We start from the raw sequence: 17,966 nt of genomic DNA on the forward strand, positions 1-17,966 counted from the left end.
TATTGTGCTGGCCTGTGGAAGCGATGTGACCGCTGAATTTTGGGGCAAGACTTGTAGTTCAATATGTTCGCCTGTTATTTATATTTTGACAGAAAATAGGCCCAAGCATTTTATTTTGAGCATGCCAATTACATTTTTTTTTAAACCAAAACCTTACTGTGAAAGGAGAACCAAGAACCCTGCAAGCTTATTGGAGGGTGGCAGACCAGCACAGCACCAGAGAAGAAGAATAAAGACAGTATCTGACTAGGCCAATAGTGTATCCTAAGCACGTTGTGTATCCTACGCGATGCGCGTAGCTTGTTACAGCTTTATTCCTCCTTTGTTGCCTAGACTACCAGCCTCCTGGCCCTCTCTGAACATGGTGTTAATCAGCCCTGTTTCCCGGAGCCCAGTGGCAGATCTTGGCTCCACTAACTTTTCTGGCAGGGAGATACTAGCTTGGGCACCTGGAGCAATTGTCCCACATCTTTTGCAGGGTGCCTAGGTTTGTCCCCTCTGTGACAGCCAGCATCTCTTTGATTTGGGGGTTGTCACATCCTCAGCTCTGAGGGGTTCATGCTGGGACTTGTAGTCCTTCCCTTCACATCCCTAAAAGTGAAAGACTATAAGTCCCAGCATGAGCCCCTGAGATGTAAGGATGTGACCCCTTAAATCACTGAGGTTCATACTGGGACTTTTAGTCCTTCACTAGTTGGGGGGGGTGTTATCACCTCAGCTTTGAGGGGTTTATGCTGGGACTTCTAGTCCTTCACTTTTGGGGGGTCACATTGTTGTTTTTATATGTAGTGCAGGGGGATTGGGTATATCCAGTGGGGGCCTGTCCATTAGGACCACTCCCCTATCCATGTGTCCGGCCTCTAATGTACATACAGGGTGCTGGATGCATGGATTTCAATTGGGGGGGGGGTGTTTAAGCCTATGATTAGAGCCAGAGGCTCTAATAGGCTTCAATAAAGGGTTGGCTCAGGGGGAGAGAGCCTTGTGAGACCCTTTTCCTGATTGACCAAAAGGAGAAGCGATCTTATTGGCCTAGGGGGAGGAGGGAGGAGATGCATGGCCGGAGGAGACACACGGCTAGAGGAGAAGCAGAGGAAGACCGTCCGATGCACCAGCAGCCACGACGGACAGAGTTGTTGGAAAATCTGATCGTACATAACGTGATGACGTTATTTTGTTACGATGGGACTACGTTCAGGCTGGTAGCCAATAGTTTTTTTTTTTTGGCTACAGCTTTGTCCGATCGGAATTCTCTACACACAATCGGACAAAGTCAGATCGGATCATGTTGTCGGAAAGATTTATAGCCCAGCTCTAAAACTTTGTCCATCGGATATTCCGACTGAAACAGTCCGATGGAGCCCACACACAGTCAGATTATCCGACAACACCGTCCGATCGGACATTTTCCGTCGGAATGTCCGACCGTGTGTACAAGGGCTTAGAAGAAGAGAAGGTTATAGCATGCCAGGCTGTTCTAGAGAATTGACTCTCCTGGAATAGTTACATTTTCTAGCAAGCAGGGGCGGACTGACCATTCGGGCACTCGGGCACCACCCAAGGGCCCCATGTCACTAAGGGGCCCCATCTGGGTTGCCAGCCTCAATAAAACCAGGGACAGTATGTAAAAATCATTTTTTTTTTTTAAATACAAGATTATAGCTGCCCTGTCTCTCCAGTACCTTTTCGGTGTGTGTATGTGTATTCTGTGTGTGGATGTATAATGTGTGTCTGTATGTGTATACTGTGTGTGTGTATACTGTGTGGCCCCATTATCTGTTGCCTGGGGTCCCATAATCTCCTATTGCCTGGGGGTCCCATAATCTCCTATTGCCTGGGGGCCCCATAATCTCCTATTGTCCGGGGGCTCCATAATCTTCTCCTATTGCTCGGGGGCCCCATAATCTCCTATTGCCTGGGGGCCCCATGAGTTGTCAGTCCGCCTCTGCTAGCAAGTTCAAAGAAACATTACAAGCAAATAATAAAAATAATAATAATAATAATAATAATAATTAAAAGGAAAACGGTATTTAACATGCTTTATTTATCTGTGGGGACCCAGTGTGGGACCCATAATTTATCACTTTAGTTGTCACTCCCTCAACAATTCAGAAACCATTTCCACTACAAAAAATACAATGAGCCCTGATTAAGGGGGCGTTTCAAGATCCTAAAAATCACTACCTTTTCTGGACTATTGGACTATTTCAGTGAATTCTTTAATTAGGTATTTAGTGGTGGTAAATAAAACAGGGCTAGTTTTGTTAATTATTTTTAAAAACATTTCAACATATTTTAGGAGCAAATTCCCCTCATGGGGAATCCATTTACCATAATCCGATTAGAAAACGTTATCAAGACTACAGCGCTTGCTAAACTATTCTATATGGTAATCATATATAGAAATATGCAAAGCAATACCCTATAAAGCATTGTATATATGTATGTATACCGTATTTATCCCTTTCATGACTAAGCCTATTTTTGGCATTTGGTGCTTAAAAGTTAAAATCCATATTTTTTGCTAGAAAATTACTTGGAACCCCCAAACATTATATATATATATATATATTTTTTAGCAGAGACTCTAGAGAATAAAACGGCGATTATTGCAATATTTTATGCCACACGGTATTTGCGCAGTGGTGTTTTAAACGCAACTTTTTGGGAAAAGGGACACTTTCATGAATTAAAAAAAACTAAACAGTAAAATTAGCCCAATTTTTTTGCATAATGTGAAAGATAATGTTACGCTGAGTAAATAGATACTAAACATGTCACACTTTATAATTGCACGCACTCGTGGAATGACGACAAAGTACGGTACCTAAAAATCTCAATAGGCGACGCTTACATTTTTTTTTACGGTTACCAGGTTAGTGTTACAGAGGAGGTCTAGTGCTAGAATTATTGCTCTCGCTCTGATGATTGCGGTGATACCTCACATGTGTGATTTGAACACCGTTTACATATGCGGGCACGACTTTCGTATGCGTTTTCTTTGCTTCGCGAGCTCGCGGGGACGGCAGGCGCTTTAAAAAAATATTTTTTTTTAATTTATTTTAAAATGAATAAATTGTTTAAAAAAAATAATAATAATAATTTGATCACTTTTATTGCTGTCACAAGGAATGTAAACATCCCTTGTGATAGTAATAGGTGGTGACAGGTACTCTTTATAGACAGGTACTCTTTTAGACCCCCCGATCCCTCCTTTACACTTCAAAGTATTCTGAATACTGTATATTTTTTTAAACCGGCGCCATTGGCAGCCGAGTAAACGGGAAGAGACGTCATAACGTCGCTTCCGTGTTTACTATTAGGAGACTGGGACGAAGCCGATTACAGCTTTGTTCCAGTTCCTCCCCAGCAGCCGGAGGCATCGGATCGGGAATCGGTGCTCCCGATTGAGCGGGAGCACCGGTAACAGCGGCGGGAGGCGGCGGGGGGGCGTCCTCTCCCGCTCCTCTTGCATAACAGCCAAGCAGCTTTTAGCCGCTTCGGTTGTTATGGCTGGATAGGCAATCGCCTGCTGTAAAAAACGGTACCGGGATGATGCCTGCAGGTGCGGGCATCATCCCGGTATACCCCCCAGAACCTGAGTACGCACATCTGCGTATGCTCGGCGGGAAGGGGTTGTACACAGTGTATGCATGTATACAGTGTTTATATACAGTGTATGTATGTGTGTATGTATATGTGTATATATGTGTGTGTGTGTGTGTGTGTGTGTATATATATATATATATATATATATATACATATATATATATATATATATATATATATATATATATATATATATATATATATATATATATATATATACACACATACACACACACACACACACACACACACACACACACACACATATACATACACACATACATATATATATGTATATATGTATGTATATGTATGTATGTGTATATATATATATATATATATATAATGTGTGTATGTGTGTGTGTATATATATATATATATATATATATATATATATATATATACACAGTGGTGTGAAAAAGTGTTTGCCCCCTTCCTCATTTCCTGTTCCTTTGCATGTTTGTCACACTTAAGTGTTTCGGAACATCAAACCAATTTAAACAATAGTCAAGGACAACACAAGTAAACACAAAATGCAATTTGTAAATGAAGGTGTTTATTATTAAAGGTGAAAAAAAATCCAAACCATCATGGCCCTGTGTGAAAAAGTGATTGCCCCCCCCCTTGTTAAAACATACTATAACTGTGGTTGTCCACACCTGAGTTCAATTTCTCTAGCCACACCCAGGCCTGATTATTGCCACACCTGTTCACAATCAAGGCATCACTTAAATAGGAGCTGCTTGACACAGTAAGGTCCACCAGAAGATCCTTAAAAGCTACACATCATGCCGAGACCCAAAGAAATTCAGGAACAATTGAGAAAGAAAGTAATTGAGATCTATCAGTCTGGAAAGGGTTATAAAGCCATTTCCAAAGCTTTGGGAATCCAGCGAACCACAGTGAGAGCCATTATCCACAAATGGCGAAGACATGGAACAGTGGTGAACCTTCCCAGGAGTGGCCGGCCGCCCAAAATTACCCCAAGAGCGCAGCGACGACTCATCCAAGAGGTCACAAAAGACCCCACAACAACGTCCAAGGAACTGCAGGCCTCACTTGCCTCAGTTAAGGTCAGCGTTCATGCCTCCACCATCAGGAAAAGACTGGGCAAAAATGGCCTGCATGGCAGAGTTCCAAGGAGAAAACCACTGCTGAGCAAAAAGAACATCAAAGCTCGTCTCAATTTCTCCACAACACATCTTGATGATCCCCAAGACTTTTGGGACAACATTCTGTGGACCGATGAGACAAAAGTGGAACTCTTTGGAAGGTGTGTGTCCAAGTATATCTGGCGTAGAAGGAACACTGCATTTCATAAAAAGAACATTATACCAACAGTAAAATATGGTGGTGGTAGTGTGATGGTCTGGGGCTGTTTTGCTGCTTCAGGACCTGGAAGACTTGCCGTGATAAAAGGAACTATGAATTCTGCTGTCTACCAAGAGACCCTGAAGGAGAATGTCCGACCATCTGTTCGTGTACTCAAGCTGAAACGAACTTGGGTTCTGCAGCAGGACAATGATCCTAAACACACCAGCAAGTCCACCACCGAATGGCTGAAGAAAAACAAAATGAAGACTTTGGAGTGGCCTAGCCAAAGTCCTGACCTGAATCCTATTGAGATGTTGTGGTATGACCTTAAAAAGGCCGTTCATGCTCGAAAACCCTCTAATGTAACTGAATTAGGACAATTCTGCAAAGATGAGTGGGCCAAAATTCCTCCAGGACACTGTAAAAGCCTCATTGCACGTTATCGCAAACGCTTGGTTGCAGTTGTTGCTGCTAAAGGTGGCCCAACCAGTTATTAGGTTTAGGGGGCAATCACTTTTTCACACAGGGCCATGATGGTTTGGATTTTTTTTCACCTTTAATAATAAACACCTTCATTTACAAATTGCATTTTGTGTTTACTTGTGTTGTCCTTGACTATTGTTTAAATTGGTTTGATGTTCCGAAACACTTAAGTGTGACAAACATGCAAAGGAACAGGAAATGAGGAAGGGGGCAAACACTTTTTCACACCACTGTATATATATATATATACACACACATACCCAGGGCCGCTGTTAGAAATCATGGGGCCCCGTACAGCCTACCAGACAGGGCCCCTTTTAAACCCACCCTTGACCCCACCCCAAGCTCCTTCCCTGACCCAACCTCTGCAGATTTGTCACTGTTTACATATGCACACACATATGACATATATTTACATATGAACTAGATGTTGCTGCTCACATCTTTAATGGGACCCCTGATGGCACGGGAGAGCCCAATAAAGGTGATGGAGGGACAGTGTTGGAACCCCCTTCCACTGCCTGTAAAAGTAATCCAGGGGCTTCTTAGCCACTAGGATTACTTTTACTTTGTGCAGACTCGTCATGGCTAAAAAATTATATCTTGATCATTGCTGCAGCAATGACAAAGATATCACCCTTCCAATCCAGCAATGTACCAGTATGTTTCTGGACAGGAAGCAGTTAAAGGGGGTGGTTGGGGGGCACATGTTTACTGCCCCCCTTCCCAAATGCAAGTGTAAAGTAACATCACACTGCGTCTTATGATTATCAGCATTATGAAAATTGTGCAGGCAGCACAGTCAGCATGTGCTCTGTCATGCATCTCACAGTGTCACTTGGCTTTTGGGTGCTGACTCTGTTAACTTATGGCTGTACTGTGTGTACAGTACTAACTATAACCCAATACAGCCATAACAAAGTAAGCACCAAACAGCAATAGGACACACTGTAACAGATCCATGACAGAACACATGCTGACTGTGCTGCCTGCGTGAGTGAGTGTCATAATGCTGATAATCATGACCAGCTATGCTGTACCTAAGTGAGACGCAGTGAAGGATTCAACTTCTGTGCTCCACTCACTGTGTGCCGTGCATGTGTCCTCCAGGTTCTTGCTCCCATCATTGCAGCCTATCTCTTTCATCCACTGAGCCGCCTGTCGCCTCGCCTGAGTCTCAGCAGTCGGCAAAGGAAAATGAGAGGCAGAGCTAAGCGGAGCCCCGTAGTATCACTCCGCCAGGGAAGGCAGTGTGCAGCGGCAGCCGGGACTAATTAGCTAGCAGAACAATGTGCTGGACGGCTTCATGTACATGCGCCCGAAAAAGGAAAAATAGTCTGAACGCTGCGCTCATCTCCTAGCCCTATCTGTAGACCAGATGAGGCCCAGGAAAATGTAATTAGAAACCCCCTTCTCTCAGCAAGTAATAGCGGGGGAATGGTTTTCGAAATTTTAATATGCATAAATTAACTGTAAATTTGCCTGGGTCCCCCTGTGGAGCTGATGGGGGCTGGGCCCAGTACAACAGGGCTGGCTGTACTGCCCTATCAGCGGCCCTGTATATATATATATATATATATATATATATATATATATATATATATATATATACACATACACTGCTCAAAAAAAATGTAAGGAACACTTTGGAAACATATCGGATCTCAATAGGAAAAAATATCATGCTGGATATCTATACTGATATGGACTGGGTAATGTGTTAGGAATGAAAAGATGCCACATTGTTTGATGGAAATGAAAATTATTAACCTACAGAGAGCTGAATTCAAAGACACCTCGAAACTCAAAGTGAAAAAATGATGCAGCAGGCTAGTCCATTTTGTTTAATTTTCATTGCAGCAACTCAAAATGGTACTCGGTAGTTTGAATGGCCCCCACGTGCTTGTATGCATGCCTGACAATGTCAGGGCATGCTCCCAATGAGATGGCGGATGGTGTCCTGGGGTATTTGCTCTCAGATCTGGACCAGGGCATCACTGAGCTCCTGAACAGACTTAGGTGCAACCTGGCGGCTTCGGATGGACCGACACATAATGTCCCAGAGGTGTTTTATTAGATTTAGGTCTGGTGAGCGTGAGGGCCATTCACTGGTATCAATTCCTTCATCCTCCAGGAACTGACTGCATACTCTTGCCACATGAGGCCGGGTACTGTCATGCACCAGGAGAAACCCAGGACCCACTGCACCAGCGTAGAGTCTGACAATGGGTCCAAGGATTTCATCCGGATACCTAATGGCAGTCAGAGTGCCATTGTCTAGCCTGTAGAGGTCTGTGTATCCCTCCATGGATATGCTTCCCCAGGCGATCACTGGCCCACCAGCAAATTGGTCATGCTGAACAATGTTACAGGCAGCACAGCATTCTCCATGGCTTCTCCAGACCCTTTCATGTCTGTCAGATGTGTTTAGGGTGAACCTGCTCTCACCCGTGAAAAGTACAGTGTGCCAGTGGCGGACCTGGCAATTCTGGTGTTCAGTGCAAAATGCCAATCCGGCTCCATGGTGCTGGGCAGTGACAGGGCCCACTAAAGGAGATTGGGACCTAAGGCCACCCTCATATAGTCTGTTTCTGATTGTTTGGTCAGAGACATTCACACCAGTGGCCTGCTGGAGGTCATTTTGTAGGACTCTGGCGGTATCCATCCTGTTCATCCTTGCACAAAGGAGCAGGTGCCAGTCCTGCTGATGGATTAAGGACCTTTTACGGCTCTGTTCAGCCCTCCTAGAGTAACTGCCTGTCTCCTGGAGGCTCCTCCATTCTTTTGTGACTGTTGGACTCTCTGTACAACTTCTATAGGGTCCAGGTATAGCCTCATGCTATCAGTAGTGACACTGACCCTAACCAAATGCAAAACTAATGAAAAACAGTCAGAAAACATGAGTAGAGAAAAAAATGTCAGTGGCCTCCACCTGTAAAACCTTTCCTGTTTTGGAGGTCGTCCCATTGTTGCCCATCTGGTGCACCTGTTGTTAAAGAGGTTGTAAACCTTCCTTTAATGTTTGTACCTATGGGTAAACCTAGAATAAGGCATACCTATAGGTACTGTAAATATCTCCTAAACGTGCGCCATTTAGGAGTTATTTATAATATACAGCACCCGTGCCATTTCTTCAGGAGCGTGAGCCCTGACAGGCCCCAGAAGGCAGAAAGGCAAAGATGGATGCGGCCTGCAGTGGGGATGATGCAGGATTTGTTTGCAGCTAAGTGTCACATAATGTGCTAGTATGCGATACATACTAGCACATTATGCCTTTACTTTACAGGGAAGGGGATTTTTTTTATCAGGGTTTACTTGCTCTTTAAATTTATTAACACCAAAGCAGCTGAAAATGATTAACAACCCCCTCTGCTACTTAACTGACCAGATCAATATCCCAGGAGTTTAATTGACTTGCTGCTATACTCTAATAAAAAAGTGTTCCTTTCATTTTTTTTGAGCAGTGTATATATACAGTGATTTAAGTCCTCAGACATACAGACAGAGAGAGCAAAAGGAGGTCAAGGTGGGAATCAAAAAAAGCAGTTGGCAGGCAGAATCATAATCCAAAATCCAAATTACACACTGAGCTCAGAATACAGGAAGCAAATTACAAATGCAGTAGTCAGGCAGACAGAGAAAAAATGAACCTGTTGATGAGGCACTGATTTGAAATTGATTTGAAGAGTTCTCTTTATAGGTAGTTAATGAGACCCAGGTGTCAGCCTTGCTATAGTGCACCGTAGCAATCACCAGATAGTAAAGGTTCTAGTTTGTTACTACAGTGCAGATAAAAAGTAGAAATGTATATATTAAAGTGGTTGCAAACCCACTTAGTAAAAATCACACAATCCCCTCACTTTCATAATACTAAGTATCCTGTATATATGCTTTCTAAAAAAAAAACTTTTCTATACCTGATTTAATAGCACCGCTCGGTGCTCAAGTGACCAGCTGGCTCTTCTTCTCTCCTGATCTGACAGGTACAGAGGGGCTCTTAAATCAGGTATAGAACTACTTTTTTATAATAAGATACTTATACAAGATACTTAGTATTATGAAAGCCAGAGGATTGTGTTACAGCAGCGAGGGGGGGGGGGGGGAAACACAGAGCTGACAGGCAGGGAGGAGAGGGGGGAGGAGGACAGAGGGACAGAGGGAGACACAGGAGAGCTGCAGATGGCAGCGGCTGATGGAGGCATGTAAACTGATCACAGTGTAAGGGCTCAGCAGCCATGATATACCATGGTCAGTTTAAAGCGGGGGAGGGCATAAACTGGTAGGATCAGCCAGGTTTTTCAGGTGTTAAATTACGCAGCAATACCTCTGTGCTGCAAAAAAACTTTAAAGGAGCAGGATCCAATTTTTTTTTTAGGTTAACAAACCGCTTTAAGCACTTCCTATTTTAGTTTGTGGTTACATAAGGCCAATTACCCGTATATACTCGAGTATAGGCCGACCCGAATATAAGCCGAGGCCCCCAATTTACCCCCAAAAAAACTGGCAAACTTATTGACTCGTGTATAAGCCGAGGGTGAGACATGCCTGTCCATCCCTGTGTGTGTGTCCGTCCATCCCTGTGTGTCCGTCCATCCCTGTGTGTCCGTCCATCCCTGTGTGTCCGTCCATCCATCCCTGTGTGTCCGTCCATCCATCCCTGTGTGTGTGTGTGTCCATCCATCCATCCATCCCTGTGTGTGTGTGTCTCCATCCATCCATCCATCCATCCCTGTGTGTGTGTGTCTCCATCCATCCATCCATCCCTGTGTGTGTGTGTCTCCATCCATCCATCCATCCATCCCTGTGTGTGTCTCCATCCATGTGTGTGTGTGTGTGTGTGTGTGTGTGTGTGTGTGTGTGTGTGTGTGTGTGTGTGTGTCCAGCCTACCTTTGTCCCGAGCCTCCGTCCCGTGCCTTGCCTCCTTGCCTCCGTCCCGTGCCTTGCCGCCTTGCATCCGTCCCGTGTCGTGCCTTGCCTTGCCTTGCCTTGCCTTGCCTTGCCCCCGTCCCGTCCCGTCCCGTGCCGTGCCGTCCCGTGCCCTCTTCGTCGGCGGCCATTGTAAAGTTCAAAAGCTGCGCCGCCGCCTTCGCCTGTGATAGGCGGAACACTGAATTTCCCAGCAGCCTGTGTTCCGCCTATCACAGACGTCGTATCATCCTCGTCCGTAGTACGAGGATGATACGATGTCCGTGATAGGCGGAACACAGGCTGCTGGGAAATTCAGTGTTCCGCCTATCACAGGCGAAGGCGGCGCCGGAGGCGCGGCTTTTGAATAGAATGGCCGCTGTCTGTCTGCTCGACACGCTGATCGAGCGGGCAGACAGCGATGACTCGAGTATAAGCCGAGGGGGGCACTTTCAGCCTCAAAAAAGAGGCTGAAAATCTCGGCTTATACTCGAGTATATACGGTAAGCAGTTTTATTCAGTTATGCATGTTTGCGTATAGAAGACAGCAGCAGCAAGGACTATATTTAGTGGTGGCTGGTGGTATATATTTTTTGGGGGTGGGGTGGCCATCAATGCACCCACAGCCACCCCCTCGGTTTACCAGCCCCGCACTTACCACATCTATGGCGTGGGGCAGCACTTCCCTCCAGGTGATGGGGGGGCGGCTAACCCTGTGTCTCTTCCTCTGCATCACAGCGTCTCCTCCTTCCTCCTAATTGACCAATAGGATCATTTCTCCTTTCAGTCAATGGGAAACGGGTCTCAAGACCTGCCTCCTGATTGGCCAGGAGGATAATCAGTGTGACAATGGCAAATATTAATTCGCTGTTGTCATACCACCCTTTTTTGAAGCCTATTAGAGCCTCTGGCTCTAATCACAAGCTTAAAAAAAACTCCCATTGGAATCCATGTGTCCGGCACCCCGCATGTAGATTAGGGGGCCGGATGCATTTATAGGGGGGGCTGCACCCCTGCACCATGCATTATGGACTATATTTATGACAAAAGCTGTAGCAGCAATTAAACTCCTTATTTTATTTAGTAGTCATATTTGTATCAGAGCTGCAGAAACAGTTGCATTAAGGGTATTAAGGGTTTCCCTTGCAGCTCTGGCCCGAGCACCCCTTAGTATGAAGACAAGCATGCAAGGCAAGAAGTAGCATGGGTGACACCGTGCCAATATACCGGTGGCTGGTTGTTGCCCGTGAAGTTGGCCATTGGAAGTTTCAGGCTGTAGACAGAAGTCTTAGCCCTTGTACACACGTACAGAGATTCCAACGGAATGTGTCCTATCGGACCATTTTGTCGGATAATCTGACTGTGTGTGGTATGCATCGGACTGTTTCCGTCGGAATATCCGTCGGACCCAATTTTCCAACTTGTTGGAAATATTTTCCGACAAACTGGTCCGATCGGACATACTCCGATCATGTGTAGAGAATTTTGATCGGACAAAGTGCCACGCATGCTCAGATCAAATTCCTACACCAAAGCTATTGGCTACTAGCGTGAACGTAGTCCCGTCGTAACGAAATAACGTCACCACGTTCTGAACGATCGGATTTTCCGACAACTTGGTCCGACCATGTGTATGCAACAGTTTCGGGCACAATCCATCGGACAAAATCCGTCGGACAAAATCCAACGGATTTGGTTGGCAGAATGTCCGACCGTGTATACAAGGGCTTAGAGACACTCCAGGAAGAGCCACAGCCGACAGTCTGTATGCCTGCGGTAGAGCAGGATGGAACCTGTGAGACAGGGCTTAGATGCAGCAGTGTGGAGACTATACCTCCCATAGGGAGATAAGCTGTTTGTCCAGAAGCCAAGCTGGGTTCAAGTACAGGTGAGCAGCCAGGATGAGAAATGTGGTCAGGAGGCAAGCCGGGGTCATGCACAAGTTTTCAGCCAGGATAAGAGATGTGGTCAGGAGACAAGCCAGTGTCATACTTGGGTAAACAGCTGAAACATAATTAATAACCAGGTCAAGGTCATAAACAAAAGATCAGATAGAAGTGTGGTCAAACAACAATCCAACGATCAGGAGTTCAGCAGAAAGTGGTCAGGAACAAGTCGGGCCAGCAACAGGCAATCAGGTAAGAAGGAATCAGAAATACAGGAGTATGGATCACTGTTAGCAGTGGATCATCCCATGATTATCACTCACCATTCCTGCCTTTAAATAAGGTACTTGGCACCAGTTCTGAGAATGGGCATGCAGAAATGTGCTCCAGTGCGTGCAGACATCCAAGAAAAACATATATGCACACAGTTGAGTCAATGTGTGTTCCCATGCAGGTTACTGGCATGCACACTTCTGTTGGTGTCCTGACAGGTACACAAAGAAATATACCTCCACACAGGATAAAACTTGGATGGACTCTAAGTATGTTTATATTTGATATATCTACTTTCCTTATTTGATGTATAACTATGTATCATTTGCATCCTTTACCATTGCTAATTTGATAGAGACAAATAGGGTTCATGTCATAAAGTTCCCAACAATTGTGTTATTTTATGTGATGCTCTAGAATTTGTGGTATATTATATATTATTATATATTATATTATATAGCCCTGATGAAGGGAGAGTGGTGTTGCCCCAAAATGCGTTGAATTTTTTTACATTCGTTTTTATTTTTTTAGCAACAATTAAAATTATTTCGAACACTTTCATGTGACTTTGGGCTGGCAGTCCATTCTGTATTTCTTTGGTTTAAGACATAACGTTCACTTATATTTATGCTAAAAATCATATAAAATTTTCTTTCATATTTTCTGTGTGATGTTAGCTGTCACTGACGTCCTTTGATGGCCAACCCCTCGCCTCAAAGAAAGTTCACATCAAAGCTAGTTACAAGGGAGAAGAGAATAAAGAGACTTTTGTCACGGACTCCAATGGCAAAGTTACATTCGAACTGTCTACAGAAAAATGGGGCAAGAATTCTGTGAATCTTTATGTGAGTAAGAAAAATTTAAAACAATTTCAGTTTTCTTAAAAAAAAAAAAAATGTATATGATATATATTTGCTGTATAATATGTTCTGTAATTTAACCACTTCAGCTCTTACATCTCTACACCCCTAAGGCAGACATCACTAAATGGCGGACTGCGGTCTGCATCCGGACCAAGCCACTGTTCCATCTGGACCTGCGGTCACGCCATTTAGGAGCCTCTTTGCCTCTGGCCTCTGCTGCTGTCATTCTCAAGGCAGAGAGCTAGAAGCAGCATAGCAATGAATGGAGGGCAGGAGCTGGAGCTGCACAAGTTAACTTTTCAGATTAAGTAGCAGGTGATTGGTTGCTAGGACCGCCCTGTCTCACAAGCTTATTAATATGAAAAGTTAACCCTGGCAGATCCTGCCCCCGCCCTCTATCCAGTGTTGCTGTACCTCCCACTCTCCATTCATAGCTATTCCGTCTCCAGCTCTCCACTCTGTGTAAGGCAGGAGAGTGCAGATGGGCAAGACTATATGGCTGTAATGGTAGTGGGGGTGTCGTAATGAGGCAGTGCTGTGTAAATGGGGGTAGGGGGGTGATTATTTAAGGGGGTATACGTGAAGAGGCAGAGCAGGTTATTGGAGGGTGATATGAAAGGGAGCAGTGCTGTGGGGGGAGGGGGATATCAAAGGGAACAGTGCAATGCAGGGGCTGTGAAGGGGGACAAGTGCTGTGAGGGGGATGATGCATAGGGGGGCACATGCATAATTTTGCAGAAAATTTCCAGATCCCTGCACTGATTTTAAGAATCATGCAATTTTAAAAAATAACAGCGGCTGCAGGAGAGAGGAACTCCCACAGGGTAAGAGGAGTGAGCGGGGCAGGTACTGGAACATGTTCCATGTTTTCTCTTAAATAAAGTGAACTTAGCCTTTTAAGTGAATTTTACAGCACACAAACAATGAATGAATGAATGAAATACTTATATAGCGCACAATGCGAACTGAATCGCCTCTAGGCAAACAATATAATACCCAATTTTTTTTAAGTAAAATATAAAAAATGGGGTTGTATTGAGTAAATAGATACCAAAAATGTCAAGTCTCAAAAGTATATGCATCCATGAAATAGAAAAAAAACAATGGCATCTAAAATTTTTTGCAGGTGACGCTTTAAGGCTCCATGCACACTGCAGTTTATTGGAGTTTGGGGCGTTTTTTTTTTTAAAAGCCCATAAACTCCACTCTATGTTAGCCTATGTGTCCATGCACACATGGAAGTTTTTTTTAGCTTTAATGAGCAGTGGAGTTTATGGGCTTTTTTCTGAACGCCAGAAATTTGCGTTCAAAGTGCCATTTTTCACCGCCAAAAAAGACAAACGTGCATAAACTCTCATAACCGCTCATAAACACGCATTAATTAGGCTCCATGCACACTGGAGCTCAAAAAAGCTTTTTCTGGACGCCAGATTGCTGGCAGAAAACGCTCGTTGAAAAACGTGCTTTTAACAGTGTTTTGTACTAACGTTTATGAGCGTTTATTAGCGTTAGCGTTTATGGGCGTTTTCAATAAAAATACACAGAGGACACTCCAAAAATCCCAGAGTGCATTCCAAACTCCCACAATGCATTGAAAAAAATAGAATGCCGAACATTAATTAATGCGCACTTAAGAGCGTTTATAAGAGTTTATGAGCGTTTATCAGCATTTGTCGTTTTTTGGCGGTGAAAAACGTCACTTTGAACGCGAATTTCTGGCGTTCAGAAAAAAACCCATAAACTCCACTGCTCATTAAAGCTAAAAAATGTCCATGTGTGCATGGACACATAGGCTAACATAGAGTGGAGTTTATGGGCTTTTAAAAAAAATGCCCAAACTCCAATAAACTGGAGTTTATGAGCTCCAGTGTGCATGGAGCCTTAGTGTTTGACGTTCTATTTTTTCAATGCATTGTGGGAGTTTGGAATGCACTGTGGGATTTTTGGAGTGTCCTCTGTGTATTTTTATTAAAAACGCCCATAAATGCTAACGCTATAAATGCTCATAAACGCTAGTACAAAATGCTGTTAAAAGTACGTTTTTCAGCCAGCGTTTTCTGGCATCCATAAAAAGCTTTTTTGAGCTTCAGTGTGCATGGAGATTAAAAGTTTTCATTTGTTATCATTTCAGAGGTAACAAAGAATTATGGCCTCAGAATTTTTGCTCTCACACCAATCAAGGTGAAACCTCATATGTGGGACAAAATTGCTGCTTACATACACATGCAGACACCACGTGCATTTGCATGTGCTGGGGGGCACTGTAGTTCTTTAAATTTAAAAAAAAATATATTTTTATTTATTTTATAAACATTTACTATTTTTTACACTTTTTTTTTTCATTTAACTTTATTGGTATCTCAAGAGGGCTAAGACGCACCCTGTGTGATGGAGTAATGGGAGAGCCAGGTAACAACCATAGATGATGGGGGTGGCGGCAGAGGGGAGCTACTTCACTCACTACTTTAAAAGTTGTTGGGTGACTGTAGAGCCACCTGGATCCCTTTTAATAAACAGCCGATAGAAAAAAAAAAAGTAAAATAAAAAGAAAGAAATGGTTAGAAAAAAAAGAGGAAAAAATAGAGAAAAAAAAGGATTAAAAGAGGCTAAATCAGAAACAAATTGTATTTATTTATTTATTTATTATTTATTTTACTTTGTATTATGTTACTTTGTATTTCTAAATTCTATCTGAACAATGCCACCCCCATCAAATCATTCCCCGCATCTAGTAAAAGATAAAAAAATAAGAACCCCGCGCTATGGTTGAATAAAACAATGAATACTATATGAACTGCTCCCCTCAAAGTGCAATTAGCTAACTTTGTGAAATGTGGGTTGTATGTGATAAGGGGGCGCTATTATAAAAAAACACAATTAATGAAAATTGTGACAAATAAAATAAGTTGTGATACATATATGACATTAGTAACTCAATACAAAAATGGATAGCGTACAAAGTGCAATATGAAGCAGCATTAGTATCTATACATAAAGTGCAAAGTGGTAACAAAAGTTCAAATATGTGAAATAGCAAGGATGCCCATATCACTGGAGCAAATCGAATCTCTACACCGTCACCACTAGGAACGATACTGGAAAAACAAAATAACACGGAGTGGATAATGGTAAGTAGCCTACTTGCCAAATCACCATAACCCCTTTATTTAAAAAGACAGATCAGGTGGGGCTTTGACAGATTAAGGAACTGTCGGCTATGAGGGCGAAATTGGATGGGGTAAGCCTGGGGGATCACTCCAATCCACAGTTGCTCAGAAAAGATAAAGAGAGCAGGATCATTGCATAATATTGTTTTATTAAAATTACAAATATAAAACTACTAGCCAAATGGCCTCTTACTTTAAAAAGTGCCTTGCCTCGGCACTGGAGGAAAACTATATAAAGAACCAGGTGGGTTGTGAGCCAGCCATACTGCTTGCGCTGTATCTGGTCGGCGTGCGTTCTACCGCCTTGGACTGTACAAATGTGACCAGGATGCGCCTCGACGTACGTTTCATTGTAATGATGTCGTCAGGAACCTTTCGTACCACAACTACCTCCCTTTAGAATGCAAGCTCTACGAGCAGGGCCCCCCTGTCCCTTCTGTATTGAACTGTACTGTAATTGTGCTGTCCCCCCCTCTACATTGTAAAGCGCTGCATAAACTGTTGGCACTATATAAATCGTGTATAATAATAATATAAGATTTAATGTTAGAAACAGAAGGTCTGTTTTTTGACAACATCTGCTGTACTTACACAGCAACTTCCGGTGGGAATTGCTTGAAACAAGGAGGTAGGCCTGTACACTTTTATTAATTAATTTGTAGCACTCAAAATATCCACAGCTGATTCAAAAACGTTCTTATTTTTGGTGTTTGTGATGGAATGAGATGTGAATACATTCTTTTCTAAGAAGGCTTTACCATTCTCTGATCTGGCTCCACAACCTTTTGGGTTTTACATTCTTGGTTGTCCTGGGGCCATTTTCAATTGATACCAATGTTTCCATACACTGCATATATGAGGGTCTACAGGCATAAAACAGCTATATGCAGTTTGGAATGAATTATTCTGTAATCTTAGGATTTATCTCCACTATACATCAGTGGTTTGTATTAAAAGTTAATCAATAGGATGAAGAGAAATGATTTGTATGGCTCCACTTTCTATCCTGAAGTTAAATAATTGTCTTATTTTTTTGGCATGCGATGGAATATGGTATAAATACTTTATTTTCTAAGGATTCTCTGCCATATTATGCATTTCTAAGTATAGGTTGCAGACAAATTCCAATTCTTCTTCCTTGGAAAAAGGTATTCTATATAGGCCTCACCCCCTGCTTCTATAATTGCCTAATTATTCCCAAGAGGTTCTGAGAGTTTGAGGTCATCCTAAGCTTTGCACTGGGAATTTAATGTTCCATCAGAACAAGGTACCATGCATCTGAAAGTGGGCCATTGGTGCCATATCACATTGTATATAAAGCTTTTTTTTTTAGTTTTGGATAAAGTGCAGAAGGATTATACCTTCTGTCACGTTGTTATTGTTGTCTGTGTTGGGGAGATTCACCCTCTATATGTTGTTGTCTCTCCAAGACTGAAATTAATAGTAATCTCAAAATTGTCTCATT

The 17,966-nt window shown here is 43.1% G+C and overlaps 1 protein-coding gene across 1 annotated transcript in view; it reads left to right on the forward strand.

The window, feature by feature from the left end:
• The window catches only part of LOC143930040 (alpha-2-macroglobulin-like protein 1), a 310,325-nt gene that overhangs the window by 109,355 nt on the left and 183,004 nt on the right, over positions 1–17,966 (forward strand). The window contains exon 12 of the mRNA XM_077453939.1: positions 13,149–13,316. Coding sequence (XP_077310065.1) covers positions 13,149–13,316 — 168 coding nt within the window. The remainder of the gene's footprint in view (positions 1–13,148; positions 13,317–17,966) is intronic.

This window comes from Lithobates pipiens, unplaced genomic scaffold, assembly GCF_037356315.1.
Source record: "Lithobates pipiens isolate NorthernLeopardFrog02 unplaced genomic scaffold, aLitPip1_a1.2 Scaffold_25, whole genome shotgun sequence".
Classification (NCBI taxonomy): domain Eukaryota; kingdom Metazoa; phylum Chordata; class Amphibia; order Anura; family Ranidae; genus Lithobates; species Lithobates pipiens.